General features: G+C 58.9%; 6 protein-coding genes and 1 non-coding gene across 7 annotated transcripts; 3 read left to right on the top strand and 4 right to left on the bottom strand.

The window, feature by feature from the left end:
* Positions 1 to 228: 228 nt before the first annotated feature.
* On the bottom strand, positions 229 to 1,307 carry DCS_00179 (uncharacterized protein; the record flags this gene model as incomplete). The annotated part of the gene is made up of 2 exons (XM_040797521.1): positions 229 to 1,176; positions 1,236 to 1,307. 2 exons carry the CDS (start codon positions 1,305 to 1,307, stop codon positions 229 to 231), a joined length of 1,020 nt encoding a protein of 339 aa, XP_040658404.1.
* A 469-nt stretch (positions 1,308 to 1,776) lies between these two features.
* On the bottom strand, positions 1,777 to 2,792 carry DCS_00178 (uncharacterized protein; the record flags this gene model as incomplete). Its single annotated transcript, XM_040797520.1, has 2 exons — positions 1,777 to 2,585; positions 2,660 to 2,792. 2 exons carry the CDS (start codon positions 2,790 to 2,792, stop codon positions 1,777 to 1,779), a joined length of 942 nt encoding a protein of 313 aa, XP_040658403.1.
* An 829-nt stretch (positions 2,793 to 3,621) lies between these two features.
* Positions 3,622 to 3,719, top strand: DCS_t39. Its single transcript has one exon. It is a non-coding gene; the product is annotated as a tRNA-Ala (tRNA).
* Positions 3,720 to 6,656: 2,937 nt separating this feature from the next.
* DCS_00177 (uncharacterized protein) lies at positions 6,657 to 8,336 on the top strand (the record flags this gene model as incomplete). Its single annotated transcript, XM_040797519.1, has 3 exons — positions 6,657 to 6,821; positions 6,881 to 6,939; positions 7,004 to 8,336. 3 exons carry the CDS (start codon positions 6,657 to 6,659, stop codon positions 8,334 to 8,336), a joined length of 1,557 nt encoding a protein of 518 aa, XP_040658402.1.
* A 1,633-nt stretch (positions 8,337 to 9,969) lies between these two features.
* DCS_00176 (uncharacterized protein) lies at positions 9,970 to 11,474 on the top strand (the record flags this gene model as incomplete). The annotated part of the gene is made up of 2 exons (XM_040797518.1): positions 9,970 to 11,106; positions 11,169 to 11,474. The coding sequence occupies 2 exons, from the start codon at positions 9,970 to 9,972 to the stop codon at positions 11,472 to 11,474; spliced, it is 1,443 nt and encodes a 480-aa protein (XP_040658401.1).
* Positions 11,475 to 11,849: 375 nt separating this feature from the next.
* On the bottom strand, positions 11,850 to 13,215 carry DCS_00175 (Glycerol-3-phosphate dehydrogenase; the record flags this gene model as incomplete). Its single annotated transcript, XM_040797517.1, has 2 exons — positions 11,850 to 13,062; positions 13,145 to 13,215. The coding sequence occupies 2 exons, from the start codon at positions 13,213 to 13,215 to the stop codon at positions 11,850 to 11,852; spliced, it is 1,284 nt and encodes a 427-aa protein (XP_040658400.1).
* A 1,013-nt stretch (positions 13,216 to 14,228) lies between these two features.
* DCS_00174 (gliotoxin biosynthesis protein GliK) lies at positions 14,229 to 15,329 on the bottom strand (the record flags this gene model as incomplete). The annotated part of the gene is made up of 1 exon (XM_040797516.1): positions 14,229 to 15,329. The coding sequence occupies one exon, from the start codon at positions 15,327 to 15,329 to the stop codon at positions 14,229 to 14,231; it is 1,101 nt and encodes a 366-aa protein (XP_040658399.1).
* Between the last annotated feature and the right edge of the window lie 1,163 nt (positions 15,330 to 16,492).

The following is a 16,492-nucleotide window of genomic DNA, read 5'->3' as shown; positions in this document are numbered from 1 at the left end:
GCAACCAAAATTGAATCGTCACTTTTCTCTACAGTGGTGACTGTACTGTACCAAGTAATAGTCACAGCACGGCCTGCAAGTACAACTATTATTCTTCGGAATCTTGGTAGTACCCAGCATTAATGTCATCGGTGACATGGTAGCTCCCCCAGCTCTTACAGCGGGTCCCATCGGGGGTACCGAGATCAGCGCACCACCGACCGACGTGGGGGTTCCCAGACGGCAACCTCAACCCCTCTTGGGCGGCCCGAAGCCTCCGTCCACCATGGCCAGCGCCCGCCTCGTCGCCTCATCAACGTCCTCCTTTGGCAGCCCGAGCACGTCGTTGGCGAGCCCCCGCGTCGCCTCAAAGTTGCCGCCGCCGTCGGGGAAAAAGGTGCGGGTGTAGAGGCAGATGCCGAAGCCGAGGAGCTCGCCCTGCTTGAACATGTCCATGCCGCGCCGGTACCGCGCTCGGCTCTCCTCGTGCTCGATCTGCCAGTCGGCGTCGGTCGTGCCCGTCACGCGCTGGACGCTGTCGAGCATGTCTCGCTGCGAGAGGAGGAAGCTCGAGATGTAGAGCGGCTTGTCGCGCCACCTCGACAGCGTCGGCGCGTCGTCGTCGGCGTCGTCGGGCAGCTCCTTGAGGCTCAGGAGGGCCTTGATGGCGCGTCCGCACTGGTCCCAGGTCGACGTGTTGATGCGCGTCGTCCCGGCGTCGTTGAACGTCACCTTTTTCTTCCCAAAGTCGAAGCCGAACCAGCCGGGGCCCATGCCGAGCGAGTACTCGTACCAGAAGGAGCAGCACATGGCCACCCACGAGCCGACGCCTTCCCGCTCGACGGCCTCGATCCCCGCCCGCACCCTCGGGCCCGTGAGGTTCTCGTCGCCGAGCTCCCTGTCCTCGACGTCGGTGCCGTAGCAGTTGGGCATGACCCACGGCACGCCGGCCTTGGCCGCCGCCTTGATGAGCTTGTCCTGGGAATCCGGGGGCGCCGTGACGGCCATGGAGATGATGAGGAACTGCTGGCCGCGAAGGGCATCGACGAGCGTCTGCTCGTCGTCGTAGTCCACCTTGGCGGCGACGACGCCCTCGGGCACCTTGGTCTCGCTGCTCGCTCGCGTGACGGCCGTGACGGTGTGCTTGCCGGTCGAGAGGAGGGCTGCCGTCATGGCGCTGCCGACTTGGCCGCCGACCTTGGTTGCTCATCAGCATTGGTGAGCACGACCGATGGGGTGACGGGCCGGGCACATACCCCGACGATGGCAACACGCTCAATGCGGTTGGTGAACCCCGCGGGCTGGTCCTTGGCGTACCGAGGGGCCATGGTGACGGCTTGCCGACGTCGACGACGATTGTGATGTGCAAACGTGAGCAGCGACGATGGCCGAGTCAACGGGTGGTGAGGGTGAGGGTTGACGGATGGCCTTGGTGACGATGAGATGGATGGGCGTCTGCACGTACGGAGTTGGGTGCGTGTTTACGACAGAGGCTCGCCTGCATGGGAAGAGCCCATCATTATATAGGCGAAAGCCTGACGGCATGCTCGGAGGCCAGCAAGCTCGTCGTGCTCCATGATGCGATGATGCAGCAAGCGTCCCGGCTCTGGCTCTCGGCATCCACGGCGGACCGGAGGGGATGGGCCAGTGTACGCTTGTCTCTGAGTCGCGGGGCGCACCGAGCCCAAAAGTGGGCTGGCTAGTATTCATAATCGCCGCCTCGGACGAAAGCGTTATCTCCGCCAACAGCATGGCTTCTCCGTCACCGCACGACGCCTGTGCGACGGAACTCGCTCTTCAGCCGTGTCCGAGATGATGTGTCCGGTCAAGAGGAGCATGTTTGAATTCGGAGTTAATCGCCCCGCGAGTTTGGACGCGAAATCCGGATGCGCACTCGCTCGCTTCGCAGGGCATGCGACGGCATGAGAGGACAAGGTTGACTTTGGACGCCCATTTTCTTCCGTTGCCTGAATTCTCCTCATCATCCGGCCCGCCAGGAGGCTGCCGCTTCGGCTTCGGCCCCGGGTAGAGACTCGCCCACCCATCGTCTCCCCGGGCACACCGTGGCCAACCGTGGACGGATCCTCTTTCGGGGTCGGTCCCCTGTCCTCGGCGGAAGCCGATGCCCACAAGCAGGCCGAGAGCGACGGCGAAGAGTGGCATGGCGACGATTGGCTCGTGCGCCTGCGCAAGCCAGGGTCCCCCGAGCTTTGTCAGCCGCACGGAGATGGCGGGTCGGCACTGGGCGTCTCGCACAGCTTCCACATGCCAAAGGCGAAGCGGACATTTGCCGTAGCGCTTGCAACGGCATGCGCACAGGCTAGATATGGTCAAAGCCATTCTCCGCATGCCAAAAATGGGGACGGACGAGCATGAGGGCGTAGACGATGACGGAGAAGCCCGGCCAGGTGGCCCTTGATGCGGCGGCGGCGGCGGCGGCGAGAAAGGGCCCGACGACGCTGCGAGCGATGCCCTGGTACTTGCCCTCTCGTCGACGGTGACGACGTCGGAGAAAATGACCATGGCCCAGTTCGTGATGCTCGGCCGTCGATACAGGCGAGGGCGCGGACGAGGTAGGAATGTAAAGGCATTGTATGCCGCATGACCTACCGATGTATCCGATGCCGTGTGTTGCGCTACAAGCTATGTCAGCACCCGACTCCTCTCTCAAAGGACGCACCCCGCGGTCGAAAGCTTCGCTCGACGCGACGCTCGACGTGACGCTCGACGATGGACGTGGTCGATTCGGCAGCGGAAGTCGGGGACCAGGCCAGGCTGGTACTCACGACCGCTCGCCAATCCAGGGTCGCCATGCTCCATTGTCGTTTATGCTGGGCAATGGCAATGGGGAGCGAGAAGGAGAGGCCATCAAGAGTGTTGCGTGGAGCGAGAGAGCAGTTCTGGTAAATCAAAGGGCAAGAGCGCTCGCCGCAGGCCGCTGCCACGTCGCACGTGACGTTCCCTGACGTGCTCGTACTTATTCTGCACACATCCCGAGGCTTACTGGTATAGGTAGACACTTGGCATGTTCATTATCAGTACGGAGTACAGATGCACCATGTAAGTACAATAACCTACCTTGTACTTGGAGCCCGGTGCATGTAGGCGACGCACCGACAGGTTTTCAGCACATGTATTTTTTCCTGCGTTAGGAACGAGCGTTCTTCTACACTCACGTCCGCACAATCTTCCACTTTCTTTCGTCACCTATCCACGGACCTTGACATGACGGAATACGCTGCTCCAACTCTGCTTCTCAGGTGCATGTGCATGTACTGTATTGCTCGCATTGCTGTAGTACCAGCTGGGTGAAGTCGGGTTCTTGAGTCTGCTGTGTCGTAAGCAATTGTCTAGCGGCCTTGCTCGACCACCTACCATGAGGAGGAAGCACTGTATGTACTTAAGTAAGTACCTACATTCTTGTACTAGCGGCACCCGGCCCCGGTCCGAAAGGGGGGGCCATATTTTCATTGGTCGGCCGTTCTCGCAACCCCCCGTTTATGACAATTGAATATAATAACACATGTAACACCACCCCATCCACACGAGTTGCAAGGTTCTCATCGTTGCAATTCATCCACACAACGGACGAATGATTTCGTTGAAAGTCAAAATAACAGACCCTCCTCCAACAATCCGTAAGGGCGAATGGTCTAGTGGTATGACGCTTTCTTAGCAAGAGCGATCCGAGTGGTTGCCTCCTTTGGAAGAGGTCCGGGGTTCAATTCCCCGTTTGTCCAGGAAAATCTTCCCCGTTGTGGGGCGAGTGGTCCAGTGGTATGACGCTTTTTTTTTTTTTTTAATTACGAGAGCATCCCGGGCAACTGGTCTAACTTGGAGGCGCTCCAAGGCTCGATTCCCTGGTCGTCCGTTGTCGAGCGAGATGTCCTTTTTTGTCGATGTTGCGGTTTGGCGATTGGTAGGATGGGTGATTCGTCGCCAGTGGCCACACGTCCAGGCGGTGCGGGGTTTAACCGCTGATTATTTCCCCCATCTACTGTAGCTAGCAGTAAAGAGTGTCGCTCCGATATCGGGCTATTCTTCATTTGACTCTGATTAGCACATTTGTGCGGACAACTCACTTTGTGCGGACAACTCACAAACGTCCCCATGATTCTTCATCACCTGATAACGTACATGGCTTGCATCGTGTTTTTTCTCGCTGTGCATCCTCCGTGTTCCGTACTCTGTATTTACTCCGGACGGAGTAGTTGTAGTTGTACGGAGTGCAGGCTCGGCAATTGTCGCCTGCCACTTTTGTTGGTTGCGGCCAGTGGACACGGCGACAGGCCGACCCGCTGGGACAGGGAGTACTTCAAACTATAGGGCCTCTCTACTCCCACGGTGTCACGGTGATTATCTCATGGAGAGATGAACCAATTCGGTAGTATTATTTCATCATTACATAATTCAAGCCATTCCTGCTCCCTACTATTAATATTAATTCTACTCCGTAGATAGTTATATACAACTACGTATAGAGATATACGGAGTACAACTGCCTTTACTGCCTGCGCTGCCTGCGCTGCCTGGACAATGATAATTTGTCGAATCGCTGCCTACGACTACCACCGCTGTATATGAAGGCTTTGCGCCGTCGTTATTGCTGGCGGCTCTTACTGTGCCCCTTGTTACCAGTCTGCCCGCCGCCAGCGGTGCGGCATCAGTGGTACCGGCGGCGGCGGCAGCAGCAGCAATACAGTGAGTGGCATGGCAAAAATGTCGATTCACTTTGTAGTGGTAGCGCAACCAAAATTGAGCCATCAACTCATGTCCTTGACCACCATGCCTCGGTGCCACGGCATCCCAAGCCTGCATCACACGATTTCGCAGGGTCAGTTCCCATGTTTCTCTCCAGGACATCACGGCAGGTCGCCCTCGCTAGGCTGGCTCGTACCGAAAGAGCGGCGCCGATCCTTTTTTTCCTGTTTCGCATCTCCATTGTTTGCATTGCATAGGCCCTTTGCTAGGTCTAGCTAGAGTGCTGCGACCGAAGCGACGTGTCCCTGTGCGATTTCGAGCAGCTGCATGCCATGGATCGGCAGTGCTGGGGGTCCAGCGTATCATTCGCCGGATTTCCCTTGATTTGTCGAGTTGGTGGGCGACTGCCTGCCATGGGCAACCCGATTATTGTATGGCAATGCGGCTAGTCAACTGCACTACGCCATCAAAGTTCTCCATCGCATGAAGCCGCCTGCCGCCCTGCTAACAGTACTGCCTACGGCCACGATGAAGGTTTTGATTCGACGACACCCTGACGAAGAACGAACCGAATTTTTCGTTTCTCATTTTTTCAGATTTGGGCTTGTTAACGACTGATATATTCTACAGTCACCAGACAAAGGTGACGATCCAATTTTGATAGCGCTGATACTAATGCCGAGTGAATCGACGCCATTGCCACTCCACTCCACTAATATAGCTGCTAGCTACAGCTGCCGCAGGAAATGAATAAAGATTTACTCCAATTCTCGAAGACGACGATGAAAAGGAAAAAGGCCAATACAGCCTGTCAACGACGAATACCGGCAAGTGTAGGGTGTCCCCAGTGCCTGTTTAAAGTAATGCTTGTATTAGTTCTACTTCGTACAGTACCTGTAAATGAGTCGACACCATTACGTAACGTACTGCCCAGACTCTCACCTGGCGGCAGGAACTTGACAGAATCCGTTGCATCCAACTGGACCTTTGGTTATGCGACGTAACCTTTGACAGCCAGCTACCAAGTATTTGAAGCTATTCCCTTGCTGTACTTGCTTGCACTGACTGCACACACTGCAGTGCAATCCCACGATTTCCTGCTCAGCACAAGCGGTCCGCGCTTTGCCGCACATGCGAGGAGGGCCGGGGTGAGGGCCGGGGTGAGGGCGGGGTGGTCTCCTTCGATTTCCATTCTCTACTCCATCACGGTCCAATACTGCGCAGTATCCCTCTCCCGCCTCATCTAGCGACGCTGACCGTAACGGGAAAGATGTCTCCGTCGCCGTCCAAGCGGTACGTCGATCGACTGCCTTTGCGAGAGGAATGGATGGTTCGACCGGTCGAGCGATCTGATGTCGACTCGCAGGCCCCGTCGTCACCATGCTCCAGAGGAAATGGAGAAACGGCGGACTCTCAGAGTCGCCCCTTGATGCTCTGGCAGAATGCCTCCGAGCCCCACGGCTCGCACCAGTCCTTCGGCGGAGAGCTGCCTGGCCGCAGGCTTGATCACGATTAGGCAACATCCAGCATCATCGTCGCGGGCCGGATGTGATGCCAAACAAAGCAGAGGCGTGGCTACCTAGCAGGTTGCATGCATTGCCGCCGGAGTCTGTGGGGCGACGATTTCACTTTGCGACCATCAACCATCACCGGCGCTGCAGCCTGCTCCCTCTCCAAAGGCCCTCGCCAAAGGCCCTCGCCAAAGGTAGCATATAAGGCCCGGCCGTCGTCCTGCTCGATCTCGTTCGAGCCCAGCATTCGACTCGAAGAACTCGCATTCTCCATCCAGATCTACGGACCAGAATCACGACAAAAAGGCGTTCGCCACGGCTTCGTGCTGATCGCCGCACCTCCGTCGTGGACTGGTAGAGCTTCCAACGAATGCTGCTTGGCGGTTGGCCTTTGAAGCGCACAATTTCCGCCCTTCGAACCTTGACCTTTTGCCGTCACGACGGTGCCCTCTCCGCTTCAACACCATGCCTACCCAGGGACACGTGCACACGGCCGACCACGATGGCAGACCGCTTTCGATATTGTTTCTCCTGAACAAGCAAGCGGATGTCGACGAGTTACTGCCAGATCTGAACAACCAGGTGAACGTTCTTAGGGCCTTTACTACGGCGTGGAACAGAGGTCAAAGGGTGCGTCCGAGATGCACTCACCATTCCACCTACGCACTGTCGGCTGATGGCGCAAACAGGATGTGTGTGGGTTGAGACCATTCAGCGGTGCCCGTCCTTGCAACGTTTTGGTTGTCATGTAAGAAACGCATGGCCGGTTGCGCACCAGATGCCTCCTCCGACGGCACGCTAACATTCGACAGCAAGCAACACCATCGGTCTCACCTGTCGCCCGAGGAAAGCAAACATTTTACGGTGAAATCGGCGACGTGGGAAATGTGGAATGCCGAACTACCAAGGGCGAAAGGAGCCATACATGTGTACTCGTTTGGCGATGTCGTGGCCAAAGGGTTCAAGTCCTATCGCATTCAATCACACTCGAGGTCGAATTACGGATCACCGGCGATGAGAATGGCTGTTAAAAATGCCTTGGCCAATAAATACACACAGACGAAAGGCGGCGGAAGCAGCAATATCATTCAAGGCGATGGCACCGGAGGCCATGACGATGACAGCAGGAGCCATGGCGATGGCAACATGACCTATGGCGAAGGCAGCATGACCAATGGCGAAGGCAGCATGACCTATGGCGAAGGCAGCATGACCTATGGCGAAGGCAGCATGGCCTGTAGCGAGAGCAGCATGACCTATGGCGAAGGCAGCATGGCCTGTAGCGAGAGCAGCATGACCTATGGCGAAGGCAGCATGGCCTGTAGCGAGAACAGCATGACCTATGGCGAAGGCAGCATGGCCTGTAGCGAGAACAGCATGACCTATGGCGATGACAGCATGACCTATGGCGATGGCAACATGACCCATGGCGATGGCAACATGACCCATGGCGATGGCAACATGACCCATGGCGATGGCAACATGACCCATGGCGATGGCAACATGACCTATGTCAATGAAAGCGGGCTACGGCGATGGCAGGAGGAGCAACGGCAACGGCAACGGGCTATGGCGAAGACGGCAGGCTATGGCAACGGCAGCAAGAGCTATGGCAACAGCAGCAAGAGCTATGGCAACAACAGCAAGAGCTATGGCAACAGCAGCAAGAGCTACGGCAACAACTACGGCAACAGCTACGGCAACAGCTACGGCAACAGCTACGGCAACAGCAGTAAGAGTCATGGCAACAACAGCAGGAGCTATGGCAACAACAGCAAGGGCTATGGCAACAACAGCAACAGCTATGGCAATAACAGCAAGAGCTATGGCAACAGCAGCAAGAGCTATGGTAACAACAGCAAGAGCTATGGCAACAACAGCAAGAGCTATGGCAACAACAGCTATAGCAACAACAGCAACAGCTATAGCTACAACAGCAACAGCTATGGCAACAGCAGCAAGAGCCACGATGACAACAGCAAGAGCTACGATGACAAGACCAAGAGCCTTCTCGACAGCATCAAGAGCCTTCTCGACAGCAGCAGGAGCTATGGCGGTGACAGCAGGAGTTATGGAGGCAGCGGCAAGGGCTATGGCCGCAATGGGAAGGGCCATGACGGCAACGGCAAAAAGTATCCGACATAATCGACGCCAACTTGCAGGCGACAGCCGTGTCGCGTGCCTGCTACTGTTTCCGCAAGTTTTGGATGCCAGTTAAAAGTTGGACACCGGGATTCGGCTGTGTGCTCGTTTGTCATTGTCTGGGCCAGAGTCTCGCACAATTCTTGTTTCGGCCTATTTTTTGTCTTTCACGTCGTGTGTTGCTCACAAAGAATGAGCTCTTGTCATTTTTCTTTGGTCAGTACCCTTACAGCACCAGTATTCTTCAGTAATGATAATCATCGGCATCACACATGATTCCCACTTGGAACCGTTTGCTGTCGGCCAAGGTGCATGCATCGGCACACGCTGCCATGATGTGGTGCATGCACCAATCGCTTCCTCGTCGTACTTTTCGATTTCACTCAGGGGGGCCGGCGATGCTATTTGTTCGTACCAGCTCCCTACCCATGCACCTCGTCACGGCTGCCGATGCCGAAATCAGTTCATTGCTCGGTGCTTTGCGCCGCATGCTTCCATTGAACCCAACTGCGCGCCTTCTCGAGCCGGCCCGGCATCCTGTATGGGCTGGCCAGTTTATGTCGACAACGCCATTCAATCACGGATTTCTCTCATCACTCCCGACACTCGTTGCCTCCAGGAGAGGCCAAAGAGGCGACCGCATATAGGCAAGCAATGCTGATTATTATGCGCAGGGCATACTCGTGCAAGTAAGTACATACTTGAAAAAGTACTTACATATGACTTACATATGCAGTACATGTATAAGCGAGGAATACTGAATATAATGTGCTCGGGTTTTCTGGAGCAAATAACTACATGCTTAAGCAAGCAAGTACTTGCATATTACCGAGCACAGTACGGAGTACTCTGTATGCACTGTTAACAAGTACATGTACACGTACGCAAGTACATACATGTACATGCAGAAGCTGCCCCGGCGCCGGGCCGAGCCGGTGGTATTGTGGCGCAAACACGGGCCCGCCAAGGCCGAATCCCGGCATCGCCTACCGTTCCCTCCGCCGAGCTGAGAAGTCGGGACGGTGCGTGCAAAGGAGATGGACCCGTTTCTGCTGACATGCATCAATAAAACGACAATAAAACCAGGGGTCGTTGCCAGGAATTGTGCCGTTATTTCGAGCACCCCGTCGAGATCGAATGCAAGTGCTCCGCCCATGCACCGGAATGAGTCCGAGACGGGACCGACCAACCACCAACAACCGGCAGCGAGCAGCGAGCAACAGCAAGCAGGAGATTCAAGGCTGGGTAGGGGAGCTCAGAGAAGCTCAGGGCGGCTGGGCACGTCAAGAAAATCAAACCAACCAACCCCCCGCCGTCCCGACAGTTCGGTTCGGCCAACCAGGCAGACCCCCTGTCCTTGTTTCGTCGTCATGCATCGCCCATGGTATGACAAACATGCTCTCCGAGCCCCAAACCGGCTGCCCCTTGCATCGGGCAAACGGCAGGATCCTCAAGGTGTCATGGGAGATTCGATGCATTCCGCCCATCCTTTGCTGATGGACCGCTGCTTCCTCGCCGCCCTCCCGCTGCACGTCGATATCCATTGATTTTGCTTCACTGCATCGGCAACTGTCGACTGACTGTTTGACGCCTCCGCCCATCCCGCCCATCTCTCCAACTGTCCGTCTTGTTCAGCATGAAGCCGACGAGAGACGTCGGACGTCTTGTCTCGCTCGCCCTCGCCCTCGCCGCGGCACAAGCCCTCTCGCCCCAGACAAACACCTTCAACTCGACCTTTGTCCTCTCCGACTCCCAGATGGCCGACAACAACCTCTCGGCGGCCATGGCGCACAACATCAACGTCGCCCTGCAGTTCGAGCGCTCCAACTGGGCCCCGTCCGGTTCCGTCTTCGCCGACGCCTTCTACACCCACCTGCCGGCGAACGCGTCGTCGGCGCCGGTCGGCTCGCCGCTCAAGGTCGAGGCCTTGACCGACACAAACGGCTACACCATCGCCCCGACCTTGGCCCTCTCCCGCATCCTCTACCAGTCGGCGACCCTCAACGGCACCCGCGTGCCCGTCTCGGCCTACATTCTCTGGCCGTACTTGCGTCGATCTTCCCGCCGCGGCCGAGTCCCGCTCGTGAGCTGGGGCCACGGCACGAGCGGCATCTTTCCCGAGTGCGCGCCCTCGCACGTCCGCAACCTCTGGTACCAGTTCTCGGCTCCCTACCAGCTCGCCTTGGCCGGCTACGCCGTCGTCGGCTCCGACTATGCAGGTCTCGGCGTGCCCTTTGACGCCGACGGCGGCAAGATAACCCACCAGTACATCGCCTCGCCCGCCTCCGGCAACGATCTCCTCTACGCCGCCCGCGCAGCCCACGCCGCCTTCCCGGACGAGCTGACGCCGAGCTTCGTCGTCATGGGCCATTCCCAAGGCGGTGGTGCTGCTTGGGCCGCCGCTCAGCAGCAGCGCAAGCTCGACGTCCCCGGCTACCTGGGCGCCATCGCGGCGTCGCCCGTCACCAACGCCATCGAGCTCGGCGCGGCCCGCGGCAGCAACCTCGGACTCCTGCAGATTGCGAGCTCCATCCTCTCCGTATACCCCAGGCTCGCCCTTTCCGACATCCTGACGCCGCGGGGTGTTCGTCTGCTGACGCTGCTCGAGCAGGTGCAGGCCTGCAGCGCCGTCTTCCACACCCTGCTCGCGGAGATCTTGACGGCCGATCCTCGGGCAGGCCTCGTGCGGGACGACTTTGTCCGATCCCCAACGGCCGCGAGATTTCAGAAGCTCGTAGTCGCCGGCGGAAAGGACGTCGCCGATCCGATGCTCGTCCTCCAGGGCACGGCGGACTCGTCCATCCCCGAGGAGCTCACGACGGCATACGTCAACAGGACGAGCCGGGCGTTTCCGAACCGACCATCCGGTACGTCAAGGCCAAAGGTGTCGATCACATGCCGATCCTCTTCGCGACCCAGCAGATCTGGCTAGACTGGCTCGACGAGAGGTTTGCCTCTGCTGGTGACGGCGACGAGCGCATCGACAAGGGAAAGGGAAAGGGAAAGGGAGAAGACGCGGAAGCGGAGGGACGTTACGCCGTGCACGAGGTGGGAGACGACACGCCGCAGCCGCTGGACCACTACCAAAGAAACTTGAACTACTTTCTCGAATACTCCCTCGACGACTACCAGCTGGCATAACGGCATGGCGGCATGGTGGCATGGCGGCGTGACCAGGGAAAGGCTGGCCCCAGAAAGGTGCAGATCGATGCACCCGATCCGAGTGCAATCCGCATCATGAACATGAGCTTGTGCTTCGTGTTGAAAACTATGCAGCAGATGGAATGATAATGACCATGACGCGCAGACTGCGCAATACGTACGTGGCACGAAAGCAGAAAATCCAACCGACCGCCGTGCAGTTGCCGTTACGAGTGTGGCATGCAAACGATGCTCGCCGCCGCCAGCCAACGCCATGCCCGTTCATTCATCGTCGCCCAGAGTGAAATGCGTCCTCGGTCCGTCCCATGCCATGGCCGTCCCCCCGTCCGTCATGGCGTCCACTTCGGCCCGCTCTCAGTCATCCAGAGTGGCGACGAGCTCCGGAATGTCGTCGACCTGCTTCTTGCCCCTGAGGATGTCGTTGACGGCGGTGAAGAGCGGGTAGTCCCTCTCGAGGCCGCGGGCCTTGAGGAAGCTGTTGACCTCGTAGGCCGTCGTCGTTCCCTGCAGCTTCTGGCCGTTGAGCTCCTGCCTCTCGACCTCGTCGACGCTGATGCCCTTCTCGACCGCCTTGCGGGCGCAGCGAAAGTTTCGGCCGCCCGAGCAGGAGGTGATGAGGTCGGCGACGCCGGCCGACGTCTCGGTAAAGGTCGCGCTCTGGACCGTCTCGCCAAAGAACTCCTTGCCGAACCTCACCATCTCCATGAGGCCGATGCGCATGATGGCCGCCTTCGCGTTGTCGCCCCAGCCGCGGCCGTCGACGAAGCCGGCGGCCAAGGCGACGATGTTCTTGAGGGCGCCGCCGAGCGAGACGCCGGCCACGTCCGAGACCATCTGGACGTGAAAGTAGGGTCGGTGGAAGAGGGTGCGGAAGCTGTCGTGGTCGAGCGGCGGGTACTCGGCCGGCACGCCCGTCAGCTTCGTCTTGGAGGCGCGGCCCCGCGCGTCGCGGTGGACGACGGCCGGCACGTCCGTCACCGTCACCGTCGGCTGCGCCGGCTGCGGGCTGTCGGACCGCGGCGTCGGCGCCCTGCTGTCCGTGAGGGGCGGGTCGTAGGCGATGGTCGTCTCCGACCACTTCTCGGCCGCGATCTCGCTCGCGATGTTGGCGCCGCTGAGGGCGCCGACGTAGATGTCGAGGCCGTCGCCGATCCACTCGCTGAAGAGGCTGACGCCGTCGTCGGACACGTTGACGCCCTTGATGCAGCTGATGCCGCGCGCGTACGGCAGGATGTTGCCGCGCATCTGGTCGCAGGCCTTGCCGATGAATTGATGGGGGAGGTTGAAGATGAGGATGGAGGCGTCGCGGACGGCGTCGACGAGGGACGGGTTGGCGACGAGGTTGGACGGGAGCGTGACTCCGGGGAGGTACTTTACGTTTTCGTGGTAGTTGTTGATGATGGACGTGAGCTTCTGGGGCTCATCGTGGCCCGCGGCGGCGTCGTAGTTCTTGGACGTCGATGGGATCGTCACCTCCTCCTCGTACACCCACATCTGGACCTCCTCCTCGAAGAGGTTGCTATGAAGCTTTGCATTCTCCGCCACAATCTTGGAAATGGTCGATCCCCTGGCAGCGGTCAGCGACTGTCGATCAACCCCCGTCTCAACCATTGAAATCCAGGACAGGGGCCAGGGCTAGGATCACCAACCAGTTTCCGGATCCGACGACGGTGACCTTGTGCTTCTTGCTGTGGCCGCCCAGCAATGCAGAGCCCGCCATGTTGCCGGCTGAGGTCGAGAGCCGGAGTTTGGTACGGCGCAGAACGAGGTTGGATGGAAGGCAACGGAATCCCTGAAGGAACATGCAACACGGACGATCGAGGAGGCAGGTGTTTGGATCATATAGTGGCAAGCACGAGGTGGGAAAAAGTCCGACGGTGATGACGATGTTGGGGATCCCCAACACCGCAGCCTCGCAACGGCACGGGCACGGAGCGGGGAGCTTCCGTCCCCTGAACGAACGAAAGGAGGCGGGGCCAACCTGCCAGGGCACACCAGCTCACCGCCTACCTGCAATGGCAACGTTGCAGTATGCGCCACAGCCTGGATGCGCCACACCCAGGCTGTGGCGCATGTTGCCAATGTCCATTGTTTGCTGCAGCGAATCACAAATTACTTGAATAATACAGTACTGTCCAGTCCGGGTACGAAGTAGAGGGTACAAGAATGAATACTGTCCCAGTACAGAGTCCTCGGTACTTGGTACAAGTAATGTTGCTGCATGCTCCGTCCTATATCCACCAAACTGATTCCCGTCATCTTAATTCTCCTCCGTCATCATCCGCACTTGCAGGGACCTGGATCCTCCGTCACGGCATCCCCGAACCCTCGGCTAAGATGCGAGCATTTCACATGATCGCAACGTCATGGTAGCACCTTGTCCGAGTCGGAGGCTATATTTGGCATCGCTTGGCTGCTGCTGCATCGGATCATCGGTTATCATGGCCCTACATGAAAATACAGTAGGCAGCAGCACTGCATGCACATGCGGCAGATGTTCCATCGAATCATCCCCTGCATGACATCGGCTGCAGGCGAGCCTCTCGTCACCCACGTCACTTCACATGCTCGTTCGGCTCTCACCAGTCACGGTGATGACGACTCCCGGCACCAACCTCCCCCCACCAGCCCCCCCTCCCGCCGAAAACGGAAGAACAAGAATGGCACCCCATTGGGGCAGCTGGCCGGTGTCTCGCGCCGTGCAGTCGCAGGCGGGCGGGAACGGCACGGCAACTACGGCCCGGGACCGTGCCCGTTGGACAGCAGCGGCACCCGTTCCTTGTCCGACCGAGGCGGCCCGGCGGTGGTCCTCTCGCCATCGCCAAAGATGGGCTTGAAGACGGCGTCGTAGCTCAGCCACATGAGGTTGAAACTTCCCGTCACGCAGCTGGCGAGCCAGGTCGGGAGCTTGCCCGTCTCGTCGGCGAGCACGTTGGTCATGGTGAGGAAGAAGACGAGCAGGGGCGCCCAGGTGGTGAGGAACAGGAGCTGGCCCGCCTTTTGCCGACGGTGCGTCGCCGTGTACGGCTGCAGGGACGCGAGGTACTGCTGGTAGACGTCGGGGAGGCCGTGCTCCCTCGCGCCGTCCTTGAGGAGCTTGAGGTAGCGCGCGCTCGGCTGGGCGTAGCCGGGATTCGGCCGCTGTCGGCCGCGCGTCAGGCGATGCCACCACCGGCACCTTCCGGCGTCGTCGTCGCCGCCGTCGGGCACGTACGAGGCGTAGAGGGTCCTCGCGAGAAAGGATGGCGGCCGGTTCGGCCTCGCGGCGTCGCCGACGAGCGTGGACCGGAGCGGGATGCAGGGCACGGCGACTTCCTTGTAGCTCGAGCCGGCGCCCTCGGTGCGCATGATGGTTCGCCAATCCTTTTGCGTCACCTCGTAGACGACGCCCATGAGGTGGCCGTCCCACTCGTAGCCGGCCCGCGTCGGGTCCGCGGCCGGGGCCGTCGGTCGGCCGCGCCGCTCGCTCTCGGGGCCGTCTCGGAACCCAACGTTGGCGAAGCACGGCTCGCGGTAGGGCACCCCCGGGAGGTCAAAGGTGAGCTGCAGTATCGGCACCGAGACGTTCATCTGAGAGAGGGGTCGGATCTTTCGCATGCCGAGGAACGTTTCGGCCGAGAGGTTCGACCCGTAGGCGAGGTAGAGGACGGTGTCGGACGCGTCGGCGTCGCCGACGGGGGCGGCATCCTCGGCCGCCTGCGTCAGCCTCTGGACGGAGGTGTAGGGTATGGAGGAAATGGGCGGGTAGGAGCCGCGGCGAGGATGGCGGTTCGACAGATCGGTCTTGTCGAGGGCCGCGACGGACGGACCGTCGTCCGAGGTCGAGGGCGGCATTCTGTCGTCGTTGTTCGGAGGCACGAGGGTACGGTCGAAGGATTCGGATGCGGATGCGGATGCGGATGCGGATGCGGATGAACTCGAACTCGGCGTTGGCTGCGAGCCACAAGCGTGCTGCCGATGCAATCGAGGAACGAGTGCGATGGATGCAACCGACGATGACGAGGGCGCAGGATTATCAAGGATCGGAGATGATCGGCCTGCGGACCTCGCTGCCAGCGGCCATGGTGGGTGACAGGCAGGGGGGTGGGCGGAGTGTGCGGAGGTTGGATGCGTCACCGCGTTACGGCCTCAGGCTGGCGGGCTCTGCTTGGTTAGCGCCAGCCTCTGGCGGAACGTCGGCTGCTGAGAAATACAGTCAGCCCACTCGGTGATTGCCATCGCTCCGCAACAACGTCCGTTCCATCCTCGTCGAACGAGTTCGAGAGAGCACGGCCATCTCTGAATAATCCATCGACATGGCCATGGCCTGGCCTTGGACCTGTCCAGCCGGGCTGTGCGAGGGAGCCGACCGGTCCGATGGACAAAGAAAGGGCGGAACGGGTTCGAACGGACGATGTGGACTGGTGGACGTTGGAGGTTTCGATTTCGACTTTGATGTTGAACTCGGTTCCGATGGAGACTTTTTCTCCTCAACGTCCCGTCTCGGCCTTGTACCCGTGCCTCTGCCATTCGTTGGTTGGGCTTGGTGAGAGTGTCGATTGGTTCGATGCAGGGAACAGTGCCATCATCACCAGCCATGCGGATGACGTGTAGGTGCAGCGGTCTGGTACCTGGTGCAGAACACGTACTGTACTGTAATTACAGTACACCAATGGCAGCACAGGTACGGAGTTTATGAAGTAAGGAATGCTGGTGGCATGCCCTGGTACCTAGCGGGTACACGTGTACCTGCCGTACTTGAGTGTACTGTAGTTGTACTCTTGATGCCTCTCGCAGGTGTAGGTTCCTGTTCACCTCCAAGATCGAATGCGCGACCATCGCATGCTTGATGCTATAATAGTAGGTATGAAGGTACTGTGCCGGGCTAAGGTACTGTACAAGTAGTTTTACCTGTACATTTCTGCAGCACAAGTACGGAGTACGGAGTACATGTGCACAGCAATGCTTGCGTAAGAACATTTACTGTACCCGCCCGTATAACAGCATTGGCACGAAGT

This window comes from Drechmeria coniospora, chromosome 01, assembly GCF_001625195.1.
Source record: "Drechmeria coniospora strain ARSEF 6962 chromosome 01, whole genome shotgun sequence".
NCBI lineage: Eukaryota > Fungi > Ascomycota > Sordariomycetes > Hypocreales > Ophiocordycipitaceae > Drechmeria > Drechmeria coniospora.
Note: the sequence above shows the minus strand (reverse complement) of the source record. Positions and strands in the feature narration are given on the sequence as shown.